This window comes from Syngnathus typhle, linkage group LG22, assembly GCF_033458585.1.
Source record: "Syngnathus typhle isolate RoL2023-S1 ecotype Sweden linkage group LG22, RoL_Styp_1.0, whole genome shotgun sequence".
In the NCBI taxonomy this organism is placed as follows: Eukaryota; Metazoa; Chordata; class Actinopteri; order Syngnathiformes; family Syngnathidae; genus Syngnathus; species Syngnathus typhle.
The window spans coordinates 5,645,176-5,663,685 of NC_083759.1; the positions used below are offsets into that span (position 1 = coordinate 5,645,176).

Sequence of the window (18,510 nt, forward strand, 5' to 3'; positions counted from 1 at the left end):
TAATAAACAATTAAGCAGCACCACTGCGGCACTATGGTGCAATTCAGTGTAAAATAGAGTTTGGAAATCATGTGATACATCGTTCTGCATTCGGCTTGCTGCAGCTCTGACCTATATTTCATACAGGCCGTCGCGCATTTCCGGCAGCTTTCACAACGCATTTATCTTGCGCGCAGTCTGCAGAAGCGAACCAATTAGGCCTGTTGGCGCTCATGGTGAGAGATGGGGAATATATGGAAAATCTTTGCACGCTGAATATAAATAATGCCTCTCTCATGATAAATATCCAGCTTGTAAACATTAAAAAGATTATACTGGAATTAATATGCCAATATACCGACATTATAGCCAAGATAATTTTAGAAATAACTTGTAATAAAAACAATATAAAGGAAACACATGCTTGCGTCGGTGATTTAGACGAATTATGCCACGTATAAGCTATTCGATATTTTTTTTTAGGGGGGGGGGGTGAGGGAGGTTGGGTGTTCTTATTGAAACACCATACATGCAAATCTAAACATACTAAAGACATGGACCCCGCTTATAGCAATAATTTTGGCCCGCAGCCTTCATTTATTTTTGTTCGAACTGAATAGTGGAAATTAAAGACAGTCCTCTACTATTATTACTAAATAATATTAACAATAATAATACTAAAATAATAATTCACTGTACTAAATCAAGGTTTAAATCACAATAGTTTGTTTCTCTTTGTAGAGGAACTCTTGTAAAAAGAATTTAATCTTTAACTTATTAAATTCGTTGTGTTTTTTTCGATTTTTCTTGATTAGAAATAATTATGCATCAATAGGCTGCATACTGTACAGTTGCTCAATGGACGGTTCTGGCTTGTGCTCTCGTCGATACAAGCCTCTGAGGATCGTTGGCGTCTGACAGTGATAAATGAGCTCCTCTGTGCAGTTTATGCATTTATTTATTTATATCTCCCTCCTTTAATCCAGGCCATGGTACATACAACGAGCAACAAAAACCGGGACAAAAAAAGCGTTGTTATTGCTTTGAAAACGAAATAATTTATTCCGTTTCATAAAGAAGGTATATAAAAGAACTATCACAAATTTCGGCTTTCTTTTTTCCCCCTTTATGCCATCCCATCTTTGATCATCAAATTAGAAACACACAGACACACTGACTTAAACAAACACGCAAGCACACGCGTGCACCGTGCAAACAAAGACGTGTCGTGAAAACCAGCTGCAGCTTCTTTCTTATTTTTCTGAATTTAGGAGTCGGCTCATCCATCATGGCTGTCACGATCAATCCAATAACAGCAGACAAGTGCAATTCCGTCTTCTATCGAACCGAAGCTGGATACGTGACCTGCTCCTTCAACTAATTTTGTTTTTTTTTTTCTTCCAACGCCCACACACGACCTCACCATCTTTCTCTTTTCATAACACACAGTGCTTTGTCCTTCTTTATTTTATCTCGATTTGGCTCTACAGTGAAGACTTCTGTTTTGGTGATAGAAAAATCATTAAAACAATATAAAAAAAAAGATTGAACTCTTTATAAATTGCCTTTAGTTGCACACAGAGGAAAGCATGAAAAGAAAATGCAACAGAAACCAACATGAGTGTGACGTAATATCACTCAAGGTTGGCGATGTGTAGTAAGGTCACAAGAACAATACTGTATTTAAAAAAAAATAAAACAATGAAAAAGCACAAATCTATACAGCACAACAATCGAAATTATTATACATATTTTTCAAATCTATTCCAGTGTTTGCGTGTATGTGCGTGTGTTGTGTCTGTACACTGATGTTTAGAAAGGAGACGCAAATATGGAAGTAAAGCTTCACAGATTAAAGAAAAAAAAAGGTTCATCCCTGTGGTCCGTCGTGTTATAAAAATAAATAAATAATTTAAAATGAAACTGCGGGGAGATGCGTGACTGCTTTTCTTCTATTTTTTTTATTTTATTGTTTTTATTTTACATAGCAGCCACCCACCTCCCCGGGTCCTTTTTTGCGCTCCGGCGATTCCCGTTCTTCGAGCTCAAACTTAAGTCTCTTTTTCAACTGCATTAGGGGAAAAAAAAAGTAGCCTACAGGTGACGCTTTTACCCCGTGATCCTCAACACTCGTGTGCGTGCAAGCCACAGGGCAACAAAGTTGAAGTGGGGCGCGAGGGGTGGTCACGTGGAAATGCACCGGCTGCTTCCAAGCTCCTCAAAATGAAGATCCCTGAGCCAACCATGGAGGCCTGGAAAGACCAAGATAAGGTAGAGGGGGGTGGGGGGTGGTAAGAAATAAAACTCATAATCAAACGAGCCTACGTGTACAAAACAATGTTCTCAGTACATCCAAATAATGGCAAATAACCTTGACGAATAAAATAAAATAAATGTATCATCAAGTATTTGCTTCAAAGTAGTAGAAGGATAAAATAACAGAAATGTCTTCAGTGGTATTTTTTGTAATGCCCCCTCCCTAAAAAGTAAATAAATAAATAAATAATTTCTCTACACAGGAAATAATTCAGGCAACTATAAATATGTAAAGTCTAAATTTGAAAGAAACACAACCAACTAATAAAAGCATTATATATTTTTGTTTGTTTGTTTTATCTTGTAAGGTGAAAAATACATCATGATAATATACTTATTGCAAGATAATCAATTGCAACATTATAATTTACATATCTCTGCTGAATATTATAATTATATATGTAATGGTATAAGAATTGTTATAATAGTTGTCCATTCATATATTTATGAAACATTGTCATTCATTGTTAACTTCTTTAATGTCTTCTTACTCCTTTTCGAGCTGTCCTAATTGTTGTTGTTTAAGTTATTTACGACTTGCTTGGGACATTTTGTTATTGTCCTGTTTTCCTTTTCCTTTTATATTTTACTGATATCATTTTCAGTTTTTAAGCTCGAAATAAAATTGATCAATCAATCACTCAGACAATAGTATGATACTTGAGTCATAAGTCAGCACAACTTGTCAAAGAAAAACTTTCCCCTCACAAGACCCATTTTGATCTCCTATAGACAGCAGAAGAAAGTATTAAATTATTCTTTACACTTTTAAAATTCAGCATTTGGCATTGTAATTTTTCTCTCCTTTTTTCAGTCTCCTAATAAAAGTCAACAATTATGTTTACCACATTCTGTACAGCCATCATTTAAGCAATGCATTATTTAATATTTCATTACAGAGTAACCTCCTGATTTTTGGAAAGAACTTTTCAAATATCACAAGCATTGCACGTGCTGCATCCATAGCAGTCAGTGCACCAGGCCTATGCAGAAAACATAATGCAGACTCAGTCATGTATTCCATGCTGGTTAAATATTATGGGTTTGGCTTTATTGTGCATGGAAAAGCGTAATATTTCTGCAGTCCCGAGGAAATTTACTGCTGCACTCAACATATGCTCTCACTGCAGATGAAATCGGGGGAGGAGAATACACCAGGCTTCATTGAACTACACAGTAACTAGCCACTCATCATTAAATGAGAAGTAATTCGATTAAATCACCGCCAAATACATGTACAGTATAGTGTTTATTCTAGTTGAAAAGCCATGTCGATCTTTCTTGCATTTTTGTTCACATAAAGCATCATGAATGATACCATTTGAACTTCATTAGCAACATTCGGGGGATTATGAGACAAGCAGCTGTGTTGGCGAATATTGGCCCACTGGATAAAAAATGAAGCAAATGCAGCCCCCTATTTACATATAAAGAGCTCTATTAATCAAGGTAAGTGTCATTACAGCGTGGCTCATTGAGCAGTGGAGTGTGGGTGTTAAATAAAATTCTCTGTGCTTGGATGCCTTCGGCAGGCAATATGTCTTGATTTGAGAAACTGTCAGCAGCAGTATGAAGCTGATCGGGGGGCCGAAGGAAGAGGAAGAAGGGGGGGGGGGGATTAGCCTGATACTTAATGAGAGAAAAGATGGAGGAAAAACAAAAGATGTGGATAGGCAAAGAAAATATGGTTGCAAAGGAATGTGACGCAACTACCACTTTCATTTATAAATTACAAGGATAATATATATATATATATATATTTATATATATATATGGTATATTATATGGTATATTTTTTTATTATTATTATTTATTTTTTTCAAAATATGAAAAATATATATAAATATATAAATCATATAGATTATATGATACACATAATTTTATATATATATATATATATATATATATATATATATATATATATATATATATATATATATATATATATATATGTATTTTCTTTTCAAAATATCATTATATGATACTCAATTTTTTTTGAAAAATAAATGTAATCTGTTCCAGCCCCCTAATTTCTTTTAATGAGATAAATACCTCTCTGTAGTATTGCACTACAACATACATTAATAACGTACTTAAATAGAATATTTATATAGGATTAAGGATTTCGCATCATGCTTCACTGGACATTGTGCTGCTCTTCCTGTGCAGACCGACACCAATAAGGGGCAGTATAATACATTCATAATTAATTCATACACAAAGAAGATGATCTCAAAGCGTGGAACATGTGGAACTCAGAAGGAGCTAAAAAAAATGTTTCTAAGTATATTTTTAGTTACACTGGTGGTTTTCAAGTAAGCTTATAAGGGCTCTACGAACCTATTTTTTTTTTAGATGCCCTGGGTACAGCCATGTTGCCTGAAAGAAGGGGAGCCAAAGTAGAGCCGTGACGCAGCGACGTTGACAGCCCTCTTGGCTCGGCCACCTCCTCAATACAACACGATCTGAGTACAACGCGGCATTTCTTTGGTCAAATTCTGACGAATCTGAATCATTCTCGCAATTTTCTCACAATACTGACCGTAGGTAAATAAATTAATATATCTGCCTAACCCTAACCCTCGCAATGAAAAAAATAAAAACGCTTCTTTTTTTTTTTTAAACCACGTTCATAAATCATCAGCATTTTTTTGTTGTTGAGAGAAATTTGCACTAATATACTTACTTCACCCTGTTGTTGAGGCTGGCCTAAGTGGTGTGGGCTTACATGTAGTGCCACTGCCCGTCCATGCCCATGTTCATACCCATTCCCCCCATTGGACCTGGAACAAGTGTGTGTAAAGATGAGTTGCACATGAGCTCCATATCAATTGCATAAATGATAAGGGTGCATTGTCTCCATTCATTTCTTAATGTGATTTCAAGGCGTGACATTTTTTTACCTCCGGGTCGGAGACCCATGTGCTGTTGTCCATCAAGGACAAAGCCACCCATTGGTTGGCCGTCTGGACTGTAAGCTGTACCTTGACTCACTTGACAGAAGAACAGAAAATGCATTAAATAAGTTTGAGGCTTCATTTCAGTTTGATACTGCTAAAATAATATTTTATGATCACCATATGATTTTTTTCTTACCTGCTCTGTTGGACTGGTCAATCATAGGCTGAACTATTCTCCTCCTTGCATTGATGAACCTGGAAATCATCATGTAAATAATATATACAGAAACTATTTCCCCAGGTCATGAGAGAATTGAACAAAATCAAAACAAATCTACCACAACTGACCACAAAAAATGTCACAGCTTTTTATTTTAGATTATTAAATTTATTTAATATTTAAATGTATTTAAAATTATTTCACTTAATATGGCATATTAAATTCCCAATTCCTCTCAGTTAAAACCTTCAGGACGTGGCAGTTTGAATCAAACTGGAAACCAATGCTGTGTCTCCAGGGACTTCACTAATACGCTTCACTACCACAGATACAATCTAGTGTATTAGAACCTTGTAACATATCTATAAAAAAAAAAAATCTATTGATTTAGGCTTAGCCTTGTAGCCACAGGCTATAATAAGACTAACTGGTCTGCCAATGCTTTTTCATGAACACATCCCTAAGGCTGCACGATGCATTGACATCCGCTTTACAGCTTCCAAAGCTAAATGTGCATTGCTGAAGGGTCATTTAGGCAGTCTTTAGATTTGATAATATATGTATTTTGTTTCGTGAAAGTAACCTAATATTTTTGAAAAAATGGTTTTAAAGGCCCTCACCAGTTGTTGACTTGGAGAATGGTGAGGCCCGTGTCTTGTGCTAGTTGTTTCTTCTGTTCCTCCGAAGGATACGGGTGCTGTTGGGGGATAAGTGATTATCAAAATGTTCATGTGACTGTGCGAGTAAAAAAAAAAAAAACTTTGCCTGACCAATGTTTGGCCCTGTTAACACTTGAGGCTAAAAGTGCGTGGCTTTGTGTGACATTATTTGACATTATTTGACATTGCTTGACAAACGATCGGGTGGGATGTAAAGGGGCACAATGGTGTCTTTTGTTTGGGGTCTTGGTAAGGCCAGGCCCCCCGTCACCCTGCAAGCAACCCCTCCCCACCTCTCCTGTGTGTGTATGTGTGTGTGAGAGAGAGAGAGAGAGAGAGAGAGACAGACAGAGAGATGGAGGGAGGAGGGCGGCAGATGGCAGACAGAGGTGACCCATGTACTGGGAACAGGGTCGTGGGCCAGTCGCTATTCTGCTGCTGTCAGGCCATCAGCTGCCTCCTGTGGTCATCAGTGAAGGATGATCTTCCAAGCACTTAATTTTCAACTTCTTTTCAGTTTAGGGGTTGAAGCGATTCCTCAACAAGTCATATTTTCGACTCCTCATCAACGTTGAAGTTGAATAGTGACTAATTAAGGAATTTTGACACAAATAGTGCTCGACATTGCTGAAGCAGAAATTGACTGAAAATTTGTGAGTGCAAAGTGTATTTATACAAGTAAGCTGCAATATTTCTTTCCCCCTTGCGGATGATGCAGTCAGCCGTGCATGTGATGTGGGTAACCTTGCGTGTCACCCCCTTCGTCCAAATAGTTATGCCGCGCTGTCAAGGCTGAGCGATTAAAATATTTTTCCTCGTTTACATCACTAAATCTAGTCCGCAGGGTATGCGCAATACAATCATGAAATTACCATTTTACTTACTCCAGTTTCCTCTTACATTCTAAAAACATGCATGGTAGTCCAATTGACCACTCAAAACTGTTCATAGGTGTGATTGTGAATGACATAGGTGTCAAAGTCAAGGCCCGGGGGCCAGATATGGCCCACCACATCATTTTATGTGGCCCGCGAAGACAAATTGTGCATCGGCTTCAGGTGTCAATACTAAAATTACAAATTGTCTTCACTTTTAAAGAATAGAAATACTGCTAGTAATTTTTATTACTATTCATCTTATTCAAATATAAAATTCCAGCTTAGGTTACCCTTCGCCCAAAGACTGTTGGGATAGGTTCCAGCACGCCCGTGACCCTCGTAAGGATGAATAAATAAATATATTTTATTATATTGCAATAATAAAGCTCAAATGCTTAAAACAAGATAGCTTTTTTTTCTCACGCATGTCAATTTGGGCATTTGGGGGGGGGGGGGGGGAAACTTAGCTCCAAGTATGTTTGAACGTATTTGTGAGTACGTTCGACTGTATTTTCGAGTACGTTCAAACATATTAAAATGCGTTCGAACATTCAAACGTATTTGCCAGTCAATTTGTTTTTTTTTTTTACTCCACATTAGCAGCTCCACGCTTCCGTAAATTTCTGGTCGCATAGCAGCAGACCTCACCTGAATAGATAACTCTCATAAAAGACTCATTTTACTTTATTTAGTGTGAGGCCATCAGTGAATTCCAGCGTGTGATGACTAAATTCAAAGTTTAGCATTCATCTTTGAATGTGGTCAAATGTAAAGGTTGCATGGAAACCAACGGTTTGACCAGGCTAATGAGACGATAATGAATGATATAATGAATTGGAACCTTTACAGCTGCGTTCTTTATAGCTACCTCAGAAGAGGTGGGGGGATCTTTCAAGTCTCTTCAGAATGGGGTGACAAAAGCATGAGGCTACGACCGAGGAGCCCCCCTTACCCCGCGACGTGTGACAAAACATAATCCAGCTCCATTCACAACCTCAACAACTGATGAATGCTTGATCGCTTGGGTGTTGCAATGGGCTTTTCAGAAGCCCAAAGTCTCCTTGCACACTTTTCATTGGCACATCCTGCCATAGCAAACACTTTTGCTTAACAAATTAGAGGATTGTGAACAGAAAAGGGATAATTCAATTATCTTCCTTTTTTTCATCTCGAAATCTAAAGGTGGGCTTTGGAAAGGGAAGGGATTACGATGAGTACAGGATCTGTGTGGGCCTATTATAAACTAAACGACTAAGAGCTTATGACACATGTGACAGTGTGAAGTATAGAAAAAAAAAATAAGAAGAAAGCATTGGCTCGATCTTTTGGACCTTGGACAAAAGCTAAAGCACTCCAAGTTCGCTTTTATTCTCTTTCTGATGTTGATATCTGTATAAACCAAGGAATAGTGGTACAAATTGGACCTTGACATGAAGGTCTGTTCTTCTATTTCACGAGGATCAAAGATAAACACGGTGCAAATATTTTTTAGAAGATCAATGGTAACAGAGTTTGCTAGAAATATCTGTATGGTTTAAAAGTGAAGACAATTTGTAACTTTTGTATTTACACATGAAGTTGCTGCACAATTTGTATTCGGAGGCCACATGAAATGATGTGGGGGGCCGTATCTGGGCTTTTAAGATTCCTTCTGCAGAAATTGTGTGTGTGAATTTTCTGACAGAAGACCTGGAGTTTGCTTGAATCCTGCAATTGCTATCGGAAACTAAAAAGTAGGAAAAATTTCTTACTGTAAGGTGCTGGAATAGCCACGCTCTCATTATATTTGTTGCCACTTTCGGGAAGATGCCTCTTTTCTTCTGCCTCTTCTTATCCTGGTCATCTTCATCTCCTGTGCCCGGTGATGCTAGGCTGTTGTCGAGGCCGTCTCCTATACGAAAAAAAAAAAGATTTACGCCCAGGATTTTTATACAGCCCTGCCAAAAAAAAATAGGCAACAATTTTGTGTTGTGTTCTCATGTGAAATAGCACAGCACAAGATATTTCCTCTCACCTCTGTTTGACTCCCCCGGACATTGGATAATGAAGAGGAGTTTGGGGGTGTGGGATCTCAACAAGACCAAGAGCTATTAATACAATCTGAGTCACTGGCTTGACATGAAGTAATGACTGCAGGAGTTGTGTACCCAACGTGAAATAACAAACAGGCACTGTGCTCCATGTAATGTTATTTATATGTGACCTCTATTTGAATTGAGACTAATAATTTCCTTCGAATAAAACACAATAACAAAAACCGAGTATGAAATACAAACCCGATAACATCAAACTCTGTTTTGTTCAAACTTGGACGTGAGGTGCATGTTTGGGAGGGGGGGGGGGGGGGTTGTAGGAAATTTATTACCCTTGTGTTCAGCCAAATCCCATCCCCCTAGCATCCCATACAACGTCTGCGTCACGATCGTCTGCATCTCTGGATTCTGCCATTAGCAGCATCCTTGTTTGATTTCAGAAGAAAGCCAACGCGGATCAAGGCAGGAGGCTTCGGATTTCCGCCCCTGCTTGCGCATGGGGCACTCTGCTCCCTCTCTGCCATTAATTGTGCATCAGCCGAGATGATTTACTTTTAACAGTGGTGGTTATTTTTTCTTGCCCTCGGGGCAGAGTAGCCTTGAAAGCCTGCCTGGAGGGCATGTGAATAATGCATCTGAGAGACTCCTCCCCCGAGGCGGGACAGAAACCCTACTTTTCTTAAGATTTGCCCGAGCATGTCTTTTTGTTTTTAGGGATGCATCAATCAAGCGCATCTATATGAGCCATATTCATGAATAAATATTTCAGCTAATGAATATTGACATTAAAAAGGATGTGTTCCATGGATGGGGGGGGGGTTGTGGGTGGGAGTTTTGACGGATGGCATCCAGAGATGAGACAGCCTCTGTGTTGTTGTCTGCTTTTTCTTTACAAGTTTGTTTTTAAATAAGTAAAACTTAAATATTGCCTTTTTAGTAAAAAAATGTATTTCTGCTTTGAAATTAAATACTTTATTATTTAATAAATTATAGTTTCTATCAATTCTAGCTGAGGCTACCTGTAGTTGGAGTGTTCTTCCGTAATGTTTTAAGTAAATAAGGCAAAGTGAGCGAAAACAAAAAGTACAGAAGGAAAAAAATAAATAAAAGCGCGCTAGGCTCAGACTAATTATCTCTACGTATGGCATGTCACACTCCCCCCCCACTTCACCCTGGTCTACCTCTTCTCTCCTCGCTTCATCCCTCTTTCTTGTGCAGCAGAGAGGGGAAAGCCGCAGGGCAGATCTTCTGCTACACTAATCGCTTCTGACTGCTCCCCGGCAACTCAGCCAATCTAAGCAGTGTGTGACGGTCCAGTCTCAAAGTCGTACACCCGTGCAATTCTGCCATGCCCCTGCTCTCACCCCCCCCCCTCCCCTCCCATTACTCTATCCCCCCCCATCAGGGCGCGCTCCACGCTGCCTGCCAGTGTCTGCACGCGTGACACCCACCGGAGGGTGGAGGTGGAGGTTTGGGCATTACTGCAGGGTTGGCTGGAGTATTGCCCCGGGGCGAAGAAGAAAAACATACACAAAAAGCAGCACCCCAAGATATGAAGAAGAATTTGCACTCTCCGTTCCGCCTTTACTGCTCTTTTCAACATTGTTATATATTAATGCTTTTTATTTCAACACTGCCTTTTCCTGCTCTTTTATTTATTCAACACACCTAACACTGCAAAATGTGCTTACTTCAACTCTGCAATGTGGTTTTATTTTTTCTTGATTGAAATCAAATCTCAGAATTGATCAAATGGAGCATGCAATGTGAAAAAGAGATTTTCTTTTTTCAATACAATCCCCCACTACTAATTTGAAATACACCCATTTTACTAACTGGTGTATTTAAACGTAAGTGTGAGATAAAAAAAAAAAGATACGTTTGTAAAACAGGCTAGATGAATTAAGAGAATTAGAATTACCATTATGTGCCACAGTGTCATTAACATTACCATTTTCTTAATAATAATAACACTCTCATGCTTCATACTTCTAATTTTTTTCATTGCTTTGAGCGTCGTCGATTTTTTTGTTTTTAATTTTTTGCTCTTTTAAAGACTGTTATGGTGTGACGAGCAGTCAGTGGATGGATGGTGTGTGAAAAAGACAAAGTGGGGAGCACTTAGCAGAACTGATTGCTGTACCCCATTTGCATCAGTGATGCAAAGCCAGCATGCCTATCTAATGAGCTCAGCAGGTCCCTGATCCATCATCAGTGACACCACACAGCTCTTTCCCTTATTAGGCATGATGCACAGCTCCAAATGGAGCAGTCTGGATTGTTTCCAAGTCTTGGGGAATACCTCTGCGTTGGGATCTGAACATGATGATTAAATTTAAAATGGAGCACTTTTGCATTTTGTAATCAGAATGGCAGTGTAAGGTAATGTTTCAATATTTCTGCAAGCGTGGCAAATATCGTAGTGGGTTTTTTTTTTTGTTAAGAGTGGTACTTGATTTAGAATACAAATTTAAATTTTTCAGTGACACTCACCTAGGAAATAAATTGGTTGTTTTTTGGTGTAACTAGTCACACACGCGCACGCATGCATGCACAATAGGACATGCGTGTTGGTGCGCCTGTAAGGGGCGTGGCTAGTAAGTCACATCAGGAACTGCATTCAGTCAGGTTGGCTTTTTCCCAAGCGATTGCTCCATGCTCCATTCAAGTGCTTCAATTTGTGTTTTATGTTCCTGCTCAATAAATTTTTGATACTCGTAACCCGGGGCACAACCGTTTTTGAATGGATGGTTATCTATCATGATCCACTGAAGGATTATTTAATTTAATTACATTTTATTATATTTTATTTCATCTTATTTCATTTCATTTCATTTCATTTCATTTCATTTCATTTCATTTCATTTCATTTCATTTTATTTTATTTTATTTTATTTTATTTTATTTTATTGCTCTGCCTTTTGCCGTTTCATGTTGCAACACACATTACTGCTGCAAATAGGCCTTACTGTGGCTATGACACGATTTGGGTTAGAGAGTTAATGCACAATATGTTTCACTATATGCAAATGCCACAGTTTGTGTGTGTACGTCATTTTTCTTTCCCTCAGTCCCACCTCCTTCATTCCCATGGAGTCTGCCCTTCTTTATAAAACACCCACAGACCCATGACAGATGCAACAAAGACATGATTCCGTATTGACAGTGAATCTGTGATGTCACTGGCATGTGAGCAACCATAGCATGAAACATTCCATCTTGCTTTGAGTCCGTCAGAAGAATTCAACATTTCCTGTTCCTTACAATACATTTTGAAATACAAATCTTTTTAACCAGTCTATCTCCCGCCTTTTGTTTTATCTCACTCTTTGTGATGGACATTTAAAGCTTCTCCTTGTCCACCCCCAGACCTCTTCCAAACATTCCTCGGATAGCTCAGCCCCCTTAGCTGTGGTCAACAGCAGCAACCCTGGGGGTAGATGTATCAAAGGGACCCCCTTTACATATCACACAGCTTACAAGGAAACAACCTAATGCTGGGAGGCCACAGAGAAGTTGGCAGCCAGAAGCTCAACCACGAGTGGCTAGGATCATTTTCCTGTGGTTTTAAGCCAATTGCAACTACCACAGCGCTCCCAAATGACATTGGTTGGTTTTATCAGAACATATGGGAGTTAGTATTCACTCTGCAGTAATGTTAAGACAAGTCCTTGATGCAATAATTACATAAGAGTGCATGAATTTTTTTTTTACAGATTATTTTACAGAATTAATAGAACCAGAGGCATTGAAAGGTAAATATTGTGCAAAAAGTATAGTCACTTATGAATGATGATTTTCAATGACTAGAGATGAATTGAGATGTTACAAATACGTGGCTGCTCTGATGCTCCATGTATCCTCCGCTAGTTACAACGCTTTCCAAACAATGATGACATAAAATATTTTGGATGCACCACACATCCATCCTTAAATTTCTGTTCTGCATCATTTTGGTGGAGTTTTATTTATTATTTTTATTGTATTATTTTCTATTGTTTATTTATTTAGTTAGTTTTAAGATGTTTTTATTTATTATTTATTTATTCTTATTTATTTATTATCTTATTTATTTCATTTCTGAATTTGCTTGCTCAATAACTGCCAATGCAGATTAAATTATGACTTGACCGTACATTTGGATGCAGAAATCAGTAAGCTTAATGAAGTGGTGTTGAAGTGGTCATTTTGATGGGGTTTTATTTATTATTTTTATTGTGTTATTTTCTATTATTTAATTATTTAGTTAGTTAGTTTTAAGATGTTTTTATTTATTATTTATTTATTATCTTATTTATTTCATTTCTGCATTTGCTTGCTCAATAACTGCCAATCCAGATTAAATTACGATTTGACCGTACATTTGGATGCAAAAATCAGTAAGCTCAATGAAGTGGTGTTGCTTTGTCCACCAAATTGGGGGGCAGAGTTACACGTAATGAAGTCATGTCTCGAGTTCGGCATCCATTAAAGACACGGAATGGACTTCTGTAGTCTCAAAATGCTTTTTAACTGCAGTTTGTGCTGGGTTTGACTCCTCTGTATCATAGTTAGAAAATAAAGCAGAAGCCCAGGGAGCCTCAGCAGGTAGCATACAAGCCAACCCCGCTGCAGCAACTGCAGCTCTGATCATTCCATTCTCCTCTCTGCCTTTGTTTCATATACATAAAATGCTCTGCCCTTACATCCCCACGGGGGATATTCTGCACCCCCATCCTCAATGTATTCTTTTCCAGGTCAAAAGGCCATGGACCTTGAGGTTTCCCCCACTGTTGTCTAAAAAAAAAAAAAAAAAAAAAAGCCTAAAGCAAAGAAACTATTCACACCCAGGCTGACTTGACTTTTACATAAACGGGGGAAAAAAAATCAAGAAACATGCTCCTTTAAAATTGTTGCAGTAAGAACGTTATTTATTTATTTATTTATTTATTTATTTTTAATGCGTGATATCAAAGTAAAAATCATGATCTGGTTCTGATTGTCTTCTTAATCCTCTCAGTTTCTCTTGTCTTGCAAAGCATCCTCCTATTGTTCTTATCAATGCTCTGCCCATTGATGCCTGATGGGCAGAGGCTGGAAAGTTGCTTTAAAGTCCCTTTCTATTTTTACTCCCGCCAAAGGGCAGAACAACAAAAACAAACCATAAAATTCTTATAGCCTCCAATTACCACGCTGGCAATCACACTAACTGCTAAGATAGTATTAGGACAACACAAGGGCCACACTCGGAGAGAAAATGATGAGTTAAAAGATCTAATTATCACTTCTAAATGAGTTATACCCAGGATGCCATTGTCAGGGAGCTTCACTAATGAAGCAACTTTTAGTTTGAATACTGTCCCAGAGTTCTGATTTGTGAATTGCAGTCAAGGTTAAGAAGACTGGACAAAAAAAAAAAGATTCCTGTAGCTTTTTTAAAAGGCAAGCCTGTCATTGACAAACAAATCTTATAAAACAGAAATTTGCACTCTGTCTCTTTTTGATGATACAATTTGCAGTCAAAAAACTATTCGCCACCTTATCTAACCATCAACCCATGTGTAAAATTGAAAAGAAACACTTTTGTGAATATCGTCCTCCATTTATCTTACTTAAAACCATTGGTGTCAAACACGAGGCCCGGGGGCCCAGATACGGGCCGCCATGTCAACGTAGGTGGCCCGCGAAGACAAATTGCGCATCGACTTCATGTGTCCGTACTAAAATCACAAATTATCTTTACTTTTAAAAAAAATAAAACAATTGTGAGCAAGTTTTTACTCGTCTCTGATTTCAAAACACCCCTGTTATAAATATATATATACATGTCCTGAAATAATCCCACTGAGTCACCTAAATTTAAGAGGGGTCACGGAAAATACAATGCTTTGATATGGAGGAGACTTGTAGGCGGCCTTTCTTACCGAGTTCACTGGTGTTGTCTCCACTCTGAGAGACGTGTCCCCCACTGGACGGTCCTGGGGTTCCTACCGAGGGTGTGGAGTGGGCGTCATCCAAGTCTCTCCAGGATGCTGGGTTCTGAGAGGTCAGGGTAAGGTCCGCACACCGGGGGACAGGAGATAAGAAAATAAAAGTAAAGAAGAGAGGAGGGAAGGGGGAGGGGGGGGGATAGATGAGGAAAGTCCAGTAGGTCCAGTAAGTGCTCCATTATGCACTTTTACAAAGACAGCAATTAGCATTGCAAGGCGGTAAGTTAAACATCGCATGAGAGATCAATTACCATTCTGCCTGTAGTGGATTTGAAATCAAACACCATAGAAAAAGTCGATTTCTAGAGAATATCTGGCAATCCTGCAGCATGTGAACCTTGTGACGCCCTTGTCGTTTCTGCGAGCGGTTTTAGGTAGGAGCCCTGTATTTATTGGGAGCCTTGGTCAGGGTACTCAGACGGCTATAAGCCCAAGCCAAACAGTAGATCTCCCTCTTCAGCCTCTTTGCGTCAGCTGTTTGCCTGATGGTGATCAGATGAAGAGCTCAGCAGATGACAACAAGAAGCACAAGGACAAAAGCGCAGTGCGAAGGGGGGGGGGCCTCTCCACGATGGCCCCTCTTTTCTTACATGACCAAAAAATAATTGCAACTCCTCTGTAAACGCGGCTACTCAAAGAAACGCCATGTGTTTCTATATTTATCAAGCTAATGAAAGGCTTTTTTTTTTCACATCCCGTCTATTAAAAAGCAATCAAAAAGGAGCACAGGATGCTTTATTTATTGAGTCAAACTTTAGGTGTCAAACTTAAGGCCCCGAGGGCCTGATACGGCCCGTCACATCATTTTATGTGGCCCGCAAAGACAAATTTTCAACTTCATGCGACAATGCTGAAATTACCAATAGAGACATTGCTAGCAATTGTTATTACCATATTTGAACAGTTATTACTAGTCTCATTACAAAACTAGTTATCATTAATTGCGGCCCTCCGAAAAAAAACTACGCTGCAGCCCACGACGTAAATAAGTTTGACACCACTGAGTTCTTCAATAATAATATTAACAATAACAACAAAAGGAAGATTTTTGAAGGCTAACTACAACCAGGTGCCCCTGTAACAATGCATCTTCTTCCCTCATTGCAAAGCTTGAGTTAAAGTTAACATACAGTACATATCACAATGAGTGTTATCAGTTGTCTGGGTTATCAGGTAAGACACACACCAGACTAGTTAGGATACAATTACTACTTCTAATGGCTTTATGGTGCTTCAAGCATTCATGTTTTATTGTGTGAACCAGTTGATAGATTTTAAAAAACTTTAAATTTCATAAAACAGAGTCACATGTAGGATATATAGAGCATATTGGAAACTATAAATAAAAAATTTTTTGACTAAAGTATTTTTTTTACACCCCTAAGAATTATGTAGTGTAAATATTCAAAAATGTTTTTTTCTCTGGGTCTCAAGATGTTATTGATCTTGATGAGAAAAAACAATAAATCACATTAAAGAACGTGAATATATGCAGACCTTCTGATTTATTGTGTCCCACGGGTTGTACCATGACACCATAATGATGAATAAGACGACACATTGAGGAGACATTTTTATGATCCAGTAAACTCACATGATCTGCAAGGTTGGTGGAAGATCCTGACAGATCGTCAAAGTCCGACTTGCAGACGTCTCGCTCCTCAATGACCAAGTCGATGGGCATTTTGCCTTTCAGACAACTGATATACCGATGGCAGAAGTTATCGCAAAGCTCGTGCACCTGGAGTAGAACCAAATATTTTAAATACTGATTTTCTTTTTTTTTTTACATTTTCCCTCAACAGGTCAGACAAGAAAAATCAAAGTTATGAGAAACCTGGACACATTATCATTTCCATGCAGCAGAATAATACTGACCTTTTCTAATTCCAGTAGATGAAAACGCAGCACTTGAATAGCTTGAATCATCTAAAGGAAAAGAAATACAAGAAACCATCAATCAACAGTGCCGTTGCACAAAGCCTTCGGGGGCTTTATAAAACGTTATGCGCGTTATGAGTACAACAATGATTTTAATAAGTGCGCCCTAAAGGGATGCCATTGCTCCAGGCAAGCGCAGCAACGTGAAAAGAAAGAAGGAAATGTTCTCACCAAGTTATCCAGCTCTGGATTCGAAGAAAATAAAGGTTTTTCTGCACGGATCTGAAATTAGAAAACGACGTGCGAATATTTTGTCAATATCATTGCAATTGAATGCAGCAATAATATTAATTACTAAAACCCGGAGTATTTTTATTTCTTACTTGTTTGGCAAATACCGCGATGTCTTCATTGAAGGAGTCCGAGGAGCAGACGTCCCCGCCCGCAACTCCCGGTTCTCTTGGCGTACACGTCGCCAGCTCGCACTTCTCAAAAACGAGCGCAAGAAGCGGGAATAAAGGGTGGCTGCAGCACAGTAACGTGAAACTCCCGTTAAGACAACAATCATGCATGTTGAGGAAAATAAAATAAATTTATACGAATTAAATCAACCGTTTTGAACAAATATTTAATCCCAAGAAATGTAATGCAATCTTTTTTTGGTTTTTAATGAAAATGATTTTGTTTTGATTCTCGGAATTTTGTATTGGATACTTGATGACAATGCTCGGAAACAAATGTTAATTGGGATAAATGTTAGAATTAATGGTTATTTTCACATAATGTTGACTTCAAACTGCAATTACTTGATAATATTTGTATTTTAAGGTGTCTCATACCAGCCATCCTTTTACTGCACACATTTTTTTTTATTATTAAAGTGTTTTATTCTGTAAATAGATATACCCATAAATCTGGTCCTTGTCTCTTTTCAGCGCGTCGTTGACTGCACTGCCCATGCTGCCTGGCATGATGCTGTGCGGTGCGTGGGCTCCGTAGTGCTGCGTGGGATGCGGGGGTGGCCCGTGGTTCAGGTGGTGGACCTGGGGTAGGGGCCGCGGGGCGTGAGGGTCTCCGTACATGGATGTCGGGACTCCAACTCCATCCATCCCGCCTCCGTAATGAGCCAACTCATCGTACTTCGGTGATAGACAATTAAATTAATTGAAATGTCTTAATAATGAATAAGAAAACATATATTGTTAGGCTGTAGTTTTTTTCGCTCACATATGACATGATGGAATTTACTATAATCTACATAATTTTAAAAAATCAACTAAATCTTAAAAAGAAAAGAAAAAGAAACCTCATACTCACCCTTTGCGCCATCGTTGAGCGCAATTTTCAAGCGTACAAGAAAAGTGACGCTGAAGAGCACGGATGACTTCAAAAAAAATCCAAGAGTCAGAAAAGTATATTCCTAGTTATAAAATATAGTCCCGTTGGCAAATCAGTGGAACGTGATCAGAGGAAAGCAGTAATCATCATCTGCCCTCGCTACTAACGCGCAATTTGCAAACTTGATTCCTGTGGTTCGAGTGGATTAGGTCTCATCTGTGAGAATCAGTGCGTGTGTTTGATGTTCATCTGCGCATCAAGTCTTGGACAGAAAGTGCGCGGACTCCCTGCTAGTCTTTCCGTGGCTTTTGGGGGGTATTGTGTTCTCTGTCCGTGC

At 38.7% G+C, this 18,510-nt stretch overlaps 1 protein-coding gene across 1 annotated transcript; it reads right to left on the reverse strand.

Moving 5' to 3' along the window:
• Positions 1–1,512: 1,512 nt before the first annotated feature.
• Positions 1,513–18,510, reverse strand: meis2b (Meis homeobox 2b). Its single transcript, XM_061270755.1, has 13 exons — positions 18,153–18,510; positions 17,742–17,974; positions 17,219–17,360; positions 17,067–17,117; positions 16,833–16,883; positions 16,549–16,695; positions 14,889–15,003; positions 8,704–8,843; positions 6,036–6,112; positions 5,392–5,450; positions 5,199–5,288; positions 4,982–5,078; positions 1,513–2,231 (listed from the first exon to the last, which is right to left on the reverse strand). Exons 1-12 carry the CDS (start codon positions 18,162–18,164, stop codon positions 5,020–5,022), a joined length of 1,176 nt encoding a protein of 391 aa, XP_061126739.1. The 5' UTR covers positions 18,165–18,510; the 3' UTR covers positions 1,513–2,231; positions 4,982–5,019.

Coding starts and splice junctions, on each gene's coding strand:
- meis2b (XM_061270755.1), bottom strand. Junction 16,884..17,066: donor ATCCAGAGCTGGATAACTTG/GTGAGAACATTT, acceptor CTTTTCCTTTAG/ATGATTCAAGCTATTCAAGT. Junction 5,289..5,391: donor TGACCAGTCCAACAGAGCAG/GTAAGAAAAAAA, acceptor TCTTCTGTCAAG/TGAGTCAAGGTACAGCTTAC.